Genomic DNA, 12500 nt, shown 5'->3' on the forward strand with positions numbered 1-12500 from the left:
TCTGAGCATTGCTGAATCACTCCGTATCCCAGAGGCCTCCAGCAGAGCACGCTTTAGAAGGAAATGCAATCTTACTCAGGCCTTTATAAGAGAACCAGACTCCAGCTCTTCATGCCAACAAAAGCCTATCAAACCAGCAGGCAGGACCCATGGGCGACATCCCTCTGGATCTTTAGGCTGCACACTCATTGCCTGCTAAGTGCAGAACAGGATAAATCATGAGCCAAAGAGGTCGGGAGGTCACTGTGCTTCTGAGCTCATTCGGTTCCTGTGCTGGGCAGTTCCCAGCTGTGCTGGGCTTCTGGTTGATGACAGAACAGCGATTTCAGCGCTAAGTAATGCGTCCCACTGGTGACCGGAAGATTTGGAGGTTGTTATCATGAGCTCCACACGGATGCCTGGATGATCTGGTGTAATTTCACTTAGAGGTGACTGACTGGAGTGGGTCCAACTGGAGTTCAGTGCTAGCGCTTGGCAGGGAAACTGCTCGATTGATAATTTAATCATTGCAATACAAAGAAACTGACTGAAAGCTGGAGATGTTTGGATAGACTGGTTTAATTTAAAGATGCTGTTTGTTTTGCGACGGCGTTTGTTGGAGTAAGTCTGATGGTGTTTGTCTGAAAATGGCGGTGGTTGTTGTGTTTGATGGTGAATGATGGTTGGTGGATAATGTCGGTGTTTGTTGGAGTAAGATGGTGTTTGTCTAAAAATGGCAGTGGTTGTTGTGTTTGATGGTGAATGATGGTTGGTAGACAATATTGGTGTTTGTCTGAAAATGGTGGTGGTTGTTGTTTGATGGTGAATGATGGTTGGTGGATATTGTCGGTGTTTGTTGGAGTAAGATGGTGTTTGTCTGAAAATGGCGGTGGTTGTTGTGTTTGATGGTGAATGATGGTTGTTGGATAATGTCTGTGTTTGTTGGAGTAAGATGGTGTTTGTCTGAAAATGGCGGTGGTTGTTGTGTTTGATGGTGAATGGTGGTTGGTGGATAATGTCGGTGTTTGTTGGAGTAAGATGGTGTTTGTCTGAAAATGGCGGTGGTTGTTGTGTTTGATGGTGAATGGTGGTTGGTGGATAATGTCGGTGTTTGTTGGAGTAAGATGGTGTCTGTCTGAAAATGGCGGTGGTTGTTGTGTTTGATGGTGAATGATGGTTGTTGGATAATGTCGGTGTTTGTTGGAGTAAGATGGTGTTTGTCTGAAAATGGCGGTGGTTGTTGTGTTTGATGGTGAATGATGGTTGTTGGATAATGTCTGTGTTTGTTGGAGTAAGATGGTGTTTGTCTGAAAATGGCGGTGGTTGTTGTGTTTGATGGTAAATGATGGTTGGTGGATAATGTTGGTGTTTGTTGGAGTGTTTAGTGGATAATACTTGGCTTTGTGTTTGGTGGAGATAGTTCTTCTTGTTGGATAGTGATGGTTTTTGGTGTGGTATTCTGTTATTTGGTGGAGAATAATGGTGTTATCGTCTACAGAAAAGACAACAACACCGGGAGTTACAGAAGGTATGCTACCATGACAACGGGGCTCTGATTGGTCGGCCTGATTTTAATGCATCCATACAACACAGAAAATAGAACAGGTTCTAATTGAAAAATTGATGCGGCATTGAAGTGTGTGTGTGTGACTGAAAGTATTTGGGTGTTTGGTAGAATCTTTTCTGGGTCACTCTGGGCTGTTGATTGAGCAGATGTAGGTGTCACTTCCTGCCGATTATTGATGAAATCCTGAGTGTTATGAATGTATTATTTCATTATTGCTCTGATCTTGTGAACTGAACATTAATGGCCTCTTGTGAGACTGTCTAATCAAACCCAGGTTAACAGAGCAAGAGCAGAACCAGAGGACTGTTATTCTTCTGAGTCAAAGGTATTAAATGTGTTGCCTGGTCTTTTTTGACAAATACTTGGACGTTGTAAGTTGGATCAGTGTCCAGTGCTTCAGTGTGATTCAATGGGGGGAAAAAACATGGATCGCTTGGTACAGAGTCTGAACAAAACACTTGCTTTATGTTTAATGTTTTTTTAAAACACTTCAAATTGACTTACATTCCATATGTTAACAAGTAGTCATTATTAAATTCAGTATATTTACGGCAAACTCTGATGACTGTAAAATCAGTTTTTCCAATCCAGTTGTTCCTGGCAGGCTGTGTGAAGTCTGGAGTTTAGCAGGTCCTTCTTTTATATTTAATTCAGTGGGTGTGTGAGGATCTGACTATTTCTTGTGACAGACGTAGATTGTCTACAGCAACTGGAAGCCTATTTTATTTGTCTGTGAGGAGTGTGGTGTGTTCTCCCTGTGTTCGCGTGGGTTTCCTCCGGGTGACTGTCTGTGAGGAGTGTTGTGTGTTCTCCCTGTGTCTGCGTGGGTTTCCTCCAGGTGACTGTCTATGAGGAGTGTGGTGTGTTCTCTCTGTGTCTGCGTGGGTTTCCTCCGGGTGCTCTGGTTTCCTCGCAAAGTCCAAAAACACACGGTGGTAGGTGGATTGGTGACTCAAAAGTGTCCGTGAATAATGAGTGAATGTGTGTGTTGCCCTGTGAAGAACTGGCGCCCCCTCCAGGGTGTATTCCCACCTTGCACCCAATGATTCCAGGTAGGCTCTGGACCCACCGCGACCCTGAACTGGATAACAGACTTATGAATGAATGAATAAAAACATTACATTCTGATCTACATGATGACACTGAACTCTGTGGTTCCTGTGCCTCCTGCGATTAGAAAAAGGTTTGTATTTATATTGATTTCTACTTGTGGCTTTTCCGACCTCTTAAGCATTGGAGTATAATCCTTCAAGCAGTGACTTATTGCTGGAAATCCTGCGTAATCGTATTACTCTCAATTTCCTGTTCATTCAAATGGATTAGTTAACTTTCATTATTTTCTAATTCATAATTCAAGTCAGTTTTGTGCCTTTGTTGATTAATACTCATATTGTGGAGCCAGCGTAACTCCCAAACCAAGCTAACCATGTTTTTATTGGTTGGTATTGTCTCTACCAGTCAGATTACCTTCATGAGGTGTCTCTCATTGGTGTAAGGTCTTTCAGGTATGAGGTTAACGTGGTGTTTCACCCCCGAGAATCTGCATCCACCCCACACTGCAAGACTCTGGGGCTTTGATTTTCACCAAGTGTAGTGTATTTTTTTTCTTTGTTTTTTCGTGCCTAGTGCTCTTTGGGTTATCAGAAGATCCAATGGATACATCCTCCAAATCTCTCAGCACGCAGGCTACATTCCTCAGCTGTATACAAAAGATCCATCACGTTGGAGCACCCTTTAGTGACGCAACATCTGAGAAGTGCAGCCCAGACTTTAGGACGCAGCTTACTATAGTTTTTCCATAACTTGCTTCCACATGACTTACAATTGCACCTATTTTAGGGTAAATTCTTACAGAATCAGATGGAATTAGTTCTCAGAATCTGTTCAAGCATTTTTCCATCTTCCTATTTTCTTTTCTTTTTTCCCCTTTTCCTCCCGATGCTCAGCAAGAGGCCACCTTTCCCTCCCTCACTCCTTTCCATCCCTCCCTCCCTCCCTCATTCTTTCTCTCCCTCTTCAAAAAGGACCATTGTACATTCTCTCCTCCTCCTTGATCTCTCGCTGTCTGTCCAGTGTTTACACGCTTCAACACAAGAGGCGCCGCAAATCTGAGGCCATTAAAGAGAAATAAAAATATCCCCAGTTTCCCTCCTCCAGGTCAGAGGGACCTGCCCTTTCCCAGAATCCCATCTGGGATACGCTTCTGTATAATATGATTCCTTTAATTCCAGCCCATGTATTACATCGGCCATTGTGTGCATTAGTAATGGAAGTGCACAAAGCACCTCTTGAAGTTACATAAGCCAAGCATAACGCACATCTACCACTTCTGTTGATGTTTAAGCACCATTTGTATTGAATTATGAAGATTTCTTACAGGCCTGGGCCTAGTGATTTAATATTTATCAAAAATACCGTTACACAGATGTGAACAATTAAGAAATAAGTGCTTTTTTGAGGCTAATGTTCCAGTGGAATTACATCCATTACAAATTCCTCCATCTAAATCATTACACACTAGACTCAAACTGTGGTTGACATCTACAGACATGGTCAAATGTACATTAGCATACCTCAGGACACACCATCTCCATGAGCTAACGAACTTTCCAAGATACGAACCGGGCATTTGAATATTTTTTGCCTCCACCAACGAACCACGACTCTAGAAACGAAGCCGAGCCTTCTCCGAGCCGGCGGCTGAAAATGGCCACTGACCCCAACAGGCGAGTCACCCAGCGCCCCCAGACTTGAGTGAGCTTTTAAGATTAGCACATTGTAGCTTTAGCGATTTAGCATTAGCGTAAATAGCAGACATGGAAATTCGTGCTAAGTTAAGCCGTATCTACGCTTCGTCTCCCCACATTCACCACCTACTCTCCGTTATTCCACCCACCCCCTCCTCCCGTCATACAGCCAGTGCCTGTGTTACTCCTCCAGCCAGTCGTCACGTCTTCAAGGTAGCGATGTGTAACCACTTCAAACTTTATTATTTCTTTTTTATTACTGTTTCCACTGTATTTATTTATTCATTCATTCATTATCTGTAACCCTTATCCAGTTCAGGGTTGCGGTGTGTCCAGAGCCTACCTGGAATCATTGGGCGCAAGGCGGGAATACACCCTGGAGGGGGCGCCAGTCCTTCACAGGGCAACACAGACACACACACATTCACTCACACACTCACACCTACGGACACTTTTAAGTCGCCAATCTACCTACCAACGTGTGTTTTTGGACCGTGGGAGGAAACCGGAGCACCCGGAGAAAACCCACGCGGACACAGGGAGAACTCCTCACAGACAGTCACCCAGAGCGGAATCGAACCCACAACCTCCAGGTCCCTGGAGCTGTGTGACTGCGACACTACCTGCTGCGCCACCGTGCCACCCACCACCGTATTTCTTTTTTATTTTTAGTAACGCTACATGTATTTTTTTACTAATGTGAGAGTGTTGTAAACATATATCAGTGCAAAAAGGGTGACTCTCGGGGTGGGGGCTGGAACGCATTAATTGCTTTTCCATTATTTTAAATGGGGAAAATTGACTCGAGAAACGAACTTTTCCATTTACGAACCGGGTCACGGAACGGATCAATTCGTAGGTAGAGGTTCCACTGTATTTCGTTGAGCTCCATCGCTCTGAGGAATAGGCCAGTGACATTAATGACTGGATAGACCTGGTTTGACATATCGAATAGAAATAACCACACATTTACACGTAAAAGTTAGGCAAGAGGTAATAAAATATAAACAGTAGCCCCTGGAAAATAACACAGGGGTGAGGTAGGGTGCTGTTTGGGTGGATTATTAGAATTGCACACAAGAATTTGTTCTCTGCATTTAACCCAATCCGTGCAGTGAAACACACATTTACACACACACTAGTGAACACTAGGGGGCAGTGAGCACACGTGCCCGGAGCGGTAGGCAGCCCTAGCCATGGCACCCGGGGAGCAGTTGGGGGTTGGGTGCCTTAGGTGTTAATAGACAGAATGTAGAAGTGATTTATCGTCATATTATTGCCACATACTGATCCTAAAAATCACAACAGACCTGTTTTTTAGATGCATACATAATGCTGATGTAGGATATGAATAGAGAGATATTGGAGATCTTGGGCTTTTAAAAACCATTTGACATTAAGCAGTTAGACAGTTATCTCTGTCTTTGGGCGAGCTCTGAAATGCACATCGGTCACATGACTCACACACACACACACCACATAAGACTCACACTCATTCTGGCTGCCAGGGGCAATATCTGCCCCCTGCGAAGCCTCCTGGGCCCAGTTTTTATTGTCATTTTATATTTAGGCCACGGTTGAGGTAAAACAGGCACAAACAGCCTGAGGGCAAATCAAACGTGTTTGTCTCTGTGCGCCCTGCCATTCAGAGGTTTACACTCAGTGTTTGGAATAAAGTAATAACCCTGCAGGGGCTTTGTGTTACAGTTGACACAGAAGTGCACGACACACATCATTGATTTGCAGACACCTGTTCTGCTCATCAGACTTTTATTTTGTCTGTCTTCCTCTGTTGCCATAACAGCCTTTGCTTCTGGGTAGTGCTTAAACTAGATGTAGGAACAGTGCTGTGAGGGTCTGATGGTGTTCAGCCACAAAAACGTTAGTGCGGTCCGGTGCTGATGTTGAATTATTGGTTCTAGATTCCGGATGAAGCTCCTTCAGTCCAGAGGAGGGTTCCACTGCTCCACAGCCCAGTGATGGATCACACCTCTCTAGATGACACACGGATTTGGGTGTGGTGATCTTAGGCTTATGTGCAACAGCTCCAAGACACATTCTTTGAACATTGCTTAGAGATTATTCAGTGTGTGTGTGTGTGTGTGTGTGTGTGAGAGAGAGAGAGAGAAAGAGAGAGAGAGAGAGAGAGAGAGAGAGAGAGAGAGAGAAAGAAACAGCAAGAGAAAGAAACAGAGAAAGAGAGAGAGAAACAGAGAGAGAGAGAGAGAGAGAGAAAGAAACAGCAAGAGAAAGAAACAGAGAGAAAGAGAGAGAGAAACAGAGAAAGAGAGAGAGAGAGAAAGAGAGAGAGAGTGAGAGAATGTAGCATTTGGGTGAATGTAGCTGAATTCACAAATTATAATGGGTATCGTTTGCACATATAGTGAACAATCTGATATTTGCACTTTTTTAAACGTTTCTGTTTTTAATTTGTTTTAAATATTATTTTATTAAATACAGGGCTGGACGATACGACCAAAGTTTAGATCACAATATGTTTCTAAGGTGGATTGGCGGCTCAAAAAGTGTCTGTAGGTGTGAGTGTGTGTTGACTGGCGCCCCCTCCAGGGTGTGTTCCCGCCATGCGCCCAGAGATTCCGGGTAGGCTCCTGACCCACCGCGACCCTGAATTGGATAAGGGTTACAGATAATGAATGAATAGGTTTCTGTGATATATTTATATGAACAACACAGAAAAACTGCCAAGAACAAATATAAAACATGACGTCACAGTCGAACATAAAATGAATCTCCATTTTTGTTGATTTTGAGTTTACTGCATCATTTGAACACAGCAGCTGTCTCTCACATTGCGTGAAAATTTTGCAAGGAGTCGACCAATAGAAATGCTCCAAAATGACTGGGAAATTATTTTAAATCCACTTCCCTGGAAACTTACTGTTTTGGAGATGAGTGTTTTTCTTTGGACAGCAACGGTATATAAATACACAGTGTATTCTAACGTACTGAGGCAGTCGGAACCAAACGTTTTATGTTCATTTTTCAGATGTAAGTTGTTTACGTTGTGTCAAAGTTTAACGAGTTTCAGAGGTTTTGAGAAAGGAAGTGTTTTCAGTAGAAAATGTGAACTTTATTCAGTGCTAGTAATATATTTTAACACAAATATCAGCCTATGCCAATTAAATGTCTCTCTCTCTCTCTCTCTCTCTCTCTCTCTCTCTCTCTCTGTGTCTCTCTCTCTCTCTCTCTCTCTCTCTCTCTGTGTCTCTCTCTCTGTCTCTCTCTCTCTCTCTCTCACCCTCTCTCTCTCACCCTCTCTCTCTCTGTGTCTCTCTCTCACCCTCTCTCTCTCTCTCTCTCTCTCTGTGTCTCTCTCTCACCCTCTCTCTCTCTCTCTCTCTCTCTCTCTCTCACCCTCTCTCTCTCACCCTCTCTCTCTCTCTCTCTCCCTCTGTTTCTTCGTTCCCTTGTTTTTCGGAAGCAGCCACATATTTGGCTCTGTGTTCAGATATGGCAGAGTAAACAGGAAATGCTTATTTTGATTAGAGACAAGCTCATTCGCATTCAATACTGTGTGTGTGTGTGATTTTGATGTATAAATCTATGATTGTGTAAGAGTATGAGGCCGTTTTAATAGAAATAAATGTTTTTGTTTTTGTGCAGTGTGTGTGTGTGTGGTGTATACATGTGGCTGTACATGGGTGTGTGTGTGAGAGAGAGAGAGAGAAATCCTGTAGATTGTCTTCTCTGCCCTAGTACAAGGTTTTCTTGGACGAGCTCGTCAGTCAGTAGCAGCACCACCTCGATTTATTACAGTCTTCTAAAAGTCAACGTGTGCAGAATATTCGAAATGTTCTTTCTTTCCTCTGACTGTGAATCTTTTATGAAACATGGAGGGGGTGGACTTCTGGAGCTGGCTGGCAGCCCACTGCTCCAGTTGTGTGTACGCTCACAGCCACCTGTGTGTGTGTGTGTGTATGTGTGTGTATTCTCTGCCATGGGTGGGTTAAATACAGCGAATCAATTTCCTCAAGGGGATTAATAAATTAACATTTCTTCTTCTGACTTTAGGAATCTGATACATTTTGAGGGTAATTAAAAATTAAGGCTAAATAATTGCTAATTAATAACCCGTTCTGAGATGACGTGGATAAATTATGACAGATATTTGGTACGATGGATACTACAGAGGCAGGACTGGGAAACACAGCACTTGTGTGTGTGTGTGTGTGTGTGTGTGTGGATTCTCATGTCTCTCTCCCTCTTTTGTTTCTCTGTAGGACATGAGAAGACATGTGATGATGACTCTGCTGGACACAGAACAGTCTTATGTGGATTCATTACGGACGCTTATCCAGGTACTGCCATCAAAAACATTTTAAATATTAATAAATAAAATCTAAGACTTAAATACAAGGGAATTCCACACATTTAAAATATACTCATCTGTGTCATTAGAATATAAATATAGTTAGTGTTCAAACAATTGGGTTCTCTCTCTCTCTCTCTCTCTCTCTCTCTCTCACTCCCTGTCTCTCTCTCTCTCTCTGTCTGTCTGCCTGTCTCACCCTGTCTCTCTCTCTCTCTCTCTCTCTCTCTCCCTGTCTCTCTCTCTCTCTCTCCCTGTCTCTCTCTCTCTGTCTGTCTGCCTCTCTCTCTCCCTGTCTCTCTCTCTCTCTCGCTCTCTCTCTCTCTCTGTCTGCCTCTCTCTCTCTCTCTCTCTCTCTGTCTGCCTCTCTCTCTCTGTCTGTCTGCCTCTCTCTCTCCCTGTCTCTCTCTCTGTCTGCCTCTCTCTCTCTCTCTCTCTCTCTCTCTGTCTGCCTCTCTCTCTCACTCCCTGTCTCTCTCTCTCTCTGTCTGTCTCTCTCTCTCCCTGTCTCTCCCCTTTCTCACTCGCTCTGAGTGTTGATTCAGTGATATTTGATTGACTGATTTTTCTAAATAACCAAAATACTACCCTTACTTTTTGTCATATAACAGAGCTCTTAAATCAGTCACATACAGACCTCTATGTGTGTGTGTGTGTGTGTGTGTGTGTGTGTCTGTGTGTGTGTGTGGTTGCCCACAGTAAAAAAATTGTATGAACCCTTTATTCTGTAATAGAACGTTACTGTTGTTGAGGCTGGAATTAAGACAAAAGACAAAAGCATAGGGAACAGCATTAAAAGACTAGAGAGAGGAAGAGTTTTCAGAGAGGAACAGAACACTAGAGAGAATGAGATTAAGAAAGAAACGAGTGCGATAACTGAGAAATAGGATGAATATGAGAGATGATTATAAATGTTTTGGTGACACTGTTGTAACACATTCAGCAAAGAAGTAAGAACAGAAACAGAGGAACAAACACCAGAGAAGAAAAGGAAGGAAAGAAAATTGCGAAGAAGGAAATGTAAATGAGGAAAAAGGAGAAAAGAGGCAAAGAGGAAATATAAGGAAAAAAAGATGAGACTAAAGGAACGTATGAAAGCCTCTAAGGAAGTGAAGAAGGAAAAACCAGACAGAAAAGAGGAAGGAATGAATGGAGTTCAGGAAAGAAATATGAAAAGAATAAATCTACGATGAAAGATAGGAGGAGGGTAGTAGGAAATAAATTATAGAATGACAGAAAGAACAGAGGAACAAAGCAAATAAAAGAGAAGAAAAGAAAATGAAATGCCATGTAAGGCACTTTCTGTACGTTTTGTGTTACGGAGAGTGTGTTCTGTGGAACGTTTCCATGGCAACTGTGCAAGAAATTGTTTGTGTGTGTGTGTGTGTTGCTGACCACTGCTAGATGCTGCGGCAGTAAAATGGCCTCCATTAGAACTGTGCCCCCCCCCTCCAGGCTCTTCCTTTGTGTTCATTTAAAAACATAAACACTGGTGATCATGTGACTCAGAGAGGTCATGTGGCTCAGTCATTCACAGTGCCTACAAGTAATTAGTGCATAAATTAACCCATACACAGCAACTGGCCAGTGTTTTGATCAGTATTGTTAATGTTTAACATTCAGTGTTAATTTATCACTTAAAATGTTGATTTTGTTTGTTGTGTCTTATTTATTATTAGGTATTAGCATGTTTTAGGTATTAGCATGTTTTTAGGTATTAGCATGTTTTAGGTATTAGCATGTTTTTAAGTATTAGCAAGTTTTTAGGTATTAGCATGTTTTTAAGTGTTAGCATGTTTTAACTCAATTAAACGGCTATAAACCTGGTGTATTAAGTAGTTGAAGTGTTAGAAAATGTTTTAGAGGTGTGTGAATACTGTGAGAGCTGTATAACGGTACACTCCATGAGGGCAGACACTGATGGGCCCCAGTAAATCCCCAGAGAGGAAGGAGGCATTTCCTTTAATAAGACACTATGTCAGAACTCTTTTCTTATTGTTACATAAAGGGGGTTCCATCTCCATCTTTAAACTAGTTTTTCATCTTTAAATTAGTTTTCTAATTAAGTGTCATTCAGAGTGTTTTTGATGTAAAGTATTTCCTTGTAGATATTTCTTTACAGAACATCTCCTCTGGGTTTTCTATGGAGTGTTAATGGGTAAATAATGGTAGACCTCTGGAAATACTGGGAAAAAAATGTTACTTTTTTGCATTTGATGCTACTTATGAGTCTAATTGGATTTAAAAAGGTGTTTCTCAAAACTACTAATATCTCAGGATTGTTTATAACCATTCAATAAATTAATACATGTCTGTGTGTAGTTTTAAGATACATTTAGTTTTGAAGATATCTGGGTGCATTTACCACTTCTGTGAACAATTCTGACTTAATTAAGTACAGAGTTTTTCACATTAAACCACTCAGGCTCTAAATGCATTTATGGAAATACAGTAATGAAAGAATAAATATAAGTTGGAGGCCTTGTTTGTGAAATTATGCAGGAATTACCCAAGAAAATATCCCCAAGTCTGTTAAATATTGAGGGTTTATGTTGTAACTGAAGTGTCTTGTTGCAGGTTTGTTTCCTTCTTGATTATGAAACTGATATGATTTGAATTAAAGGCTTAAAGTGTAAGTCTATAACTGAGCTGTCCTGTTGCAGGGTTACATGAAGCCTTTGAAGCAGCCAGATAACTCTCCTCTGTGTGACCCCTCTCTGGTGGATGAGATGTTTTATCAAATCCCTGAAATCCTGGAGCACCACGAACTCTTCCTTGAGCAGGTGCTCATCTGTGTCAATGACTGGCACGACCGCCAGACCGTCGGACAGCTGCTCGTCCAGTCTGTGAGTGTCCTCTTTCAAAAGCTCTAATTCGAACCTAAAGCTTCGGGTTTACCGTCCTTCGTATTGGGAAACGATACATCATTAATCAGGAGTAAATATATGCCCTTGCTTAACACCATGGATGATGCAATGGGGAACCATCAATGCCTGCTTCGTCTTCAGAGAATCCCTGAGTATTTCTGTGAAGCACATGAGCGTGATTTCCTATTAACATTATTAGTTTATTTACACTAGTTCTATGTCACATTTAAATGCATGAAATGGTTAAAAGCAAGCTATATATAGACACATACACACCCATTTCTGTATATATATAACAGGCTGTGTTTTTCTGAAGTAAAGATGAGCAGGGTTTTACGGCGCTGTCAAAGACTGCACAGGCCAATAGTGGAACAGTACATTCACGTACAGTACATAATCATTAAAAGGTTCAGGGGATCTGGAGAAATCTCTATGTTCAAAAAAGAAGGCCCAAATCCAGTATTGATCTTCAGGCCCTCGGGTGGCACTACGTTAAAAACAGATGTGATTCTGTAGTGGAGTTTACTGCATAGGCTCAGAAACCCTGTCACGCCAAGGAGAAACACTAAATAAACCAGAATCGCTACCATCTTCCCTGGGCCTCAGCTCATTTAACATAGACTGAGATGAAGTGGAAAGGTGTCCTGTGGTCCAGCAATTAAAAATTTTAAATTCCCTTTGGAAATCATGAATGCAACATCCTACAAGGTCATAATTTAAATGGCAGCATTCATGATGGTGCACATGGCATGGACGACTTGCACATCTGCGAAGGTACCGTTAATGCTGAATGATATCTATATATATATATATATGGGTTTTGGAGCAACATGCTGCCAGCTATATGTTTTTTTCTGGGAAGTCCTTGCTTATTTACATCCCAAATTCTTCGGAAATAGGGCATATACAGTTATAGTCAAATGCACCAATTGGATTCTTACTCTTACTTGTATTGCTTAGGACTTACAGGAGCTGGTCTTAAGCCCTGAAAGATCAGATGAACCACTAAC

General features: G+C 42.0%; 1 protein-coding gene across 2 annotated transcripts in view; it reads left to right on the top strand.

Moving 5' to 3' along the window:
- The window catches only part of LOC136709267 (rho guanine nucleotide exchange factor 17-like), a 98178-nt gene that overhangs the window by 68247 nt on the left and 17431 nt on the right, over positions 1 to 12500 (top strand). For both annotated transcript variants that reach the window (XM_066684390.1, XM_066684392.1), the window contains 2 exons: positions 8535 to 8612; positions 11287 to 11469. In XM_066684390.1, the coding sequence (XP_066540487.1) occupies positions 8535 to 8612; positions 11287 to 11469 (261 nt within the window). The remainder of the gene's footprint in view (positions 1 to 8534; positions 8613 to 11286; positions 11470 to 12500) is intronic.

Source organism: Hoplias malabaricus, chromosome 11, assembly GCF_029633855.1.
Source record: "Hoplias malabaricus isolate fHopMal1 chromosome 11, fHopMal1.hap1, whole genome shotgun sequence".
Lineage (NCBI taxonomy): Eukaryota > Metazoa > Chordata > Actinopteri > Characiformes > Erythrinidae > Hoplias > Hoplias malabaricus.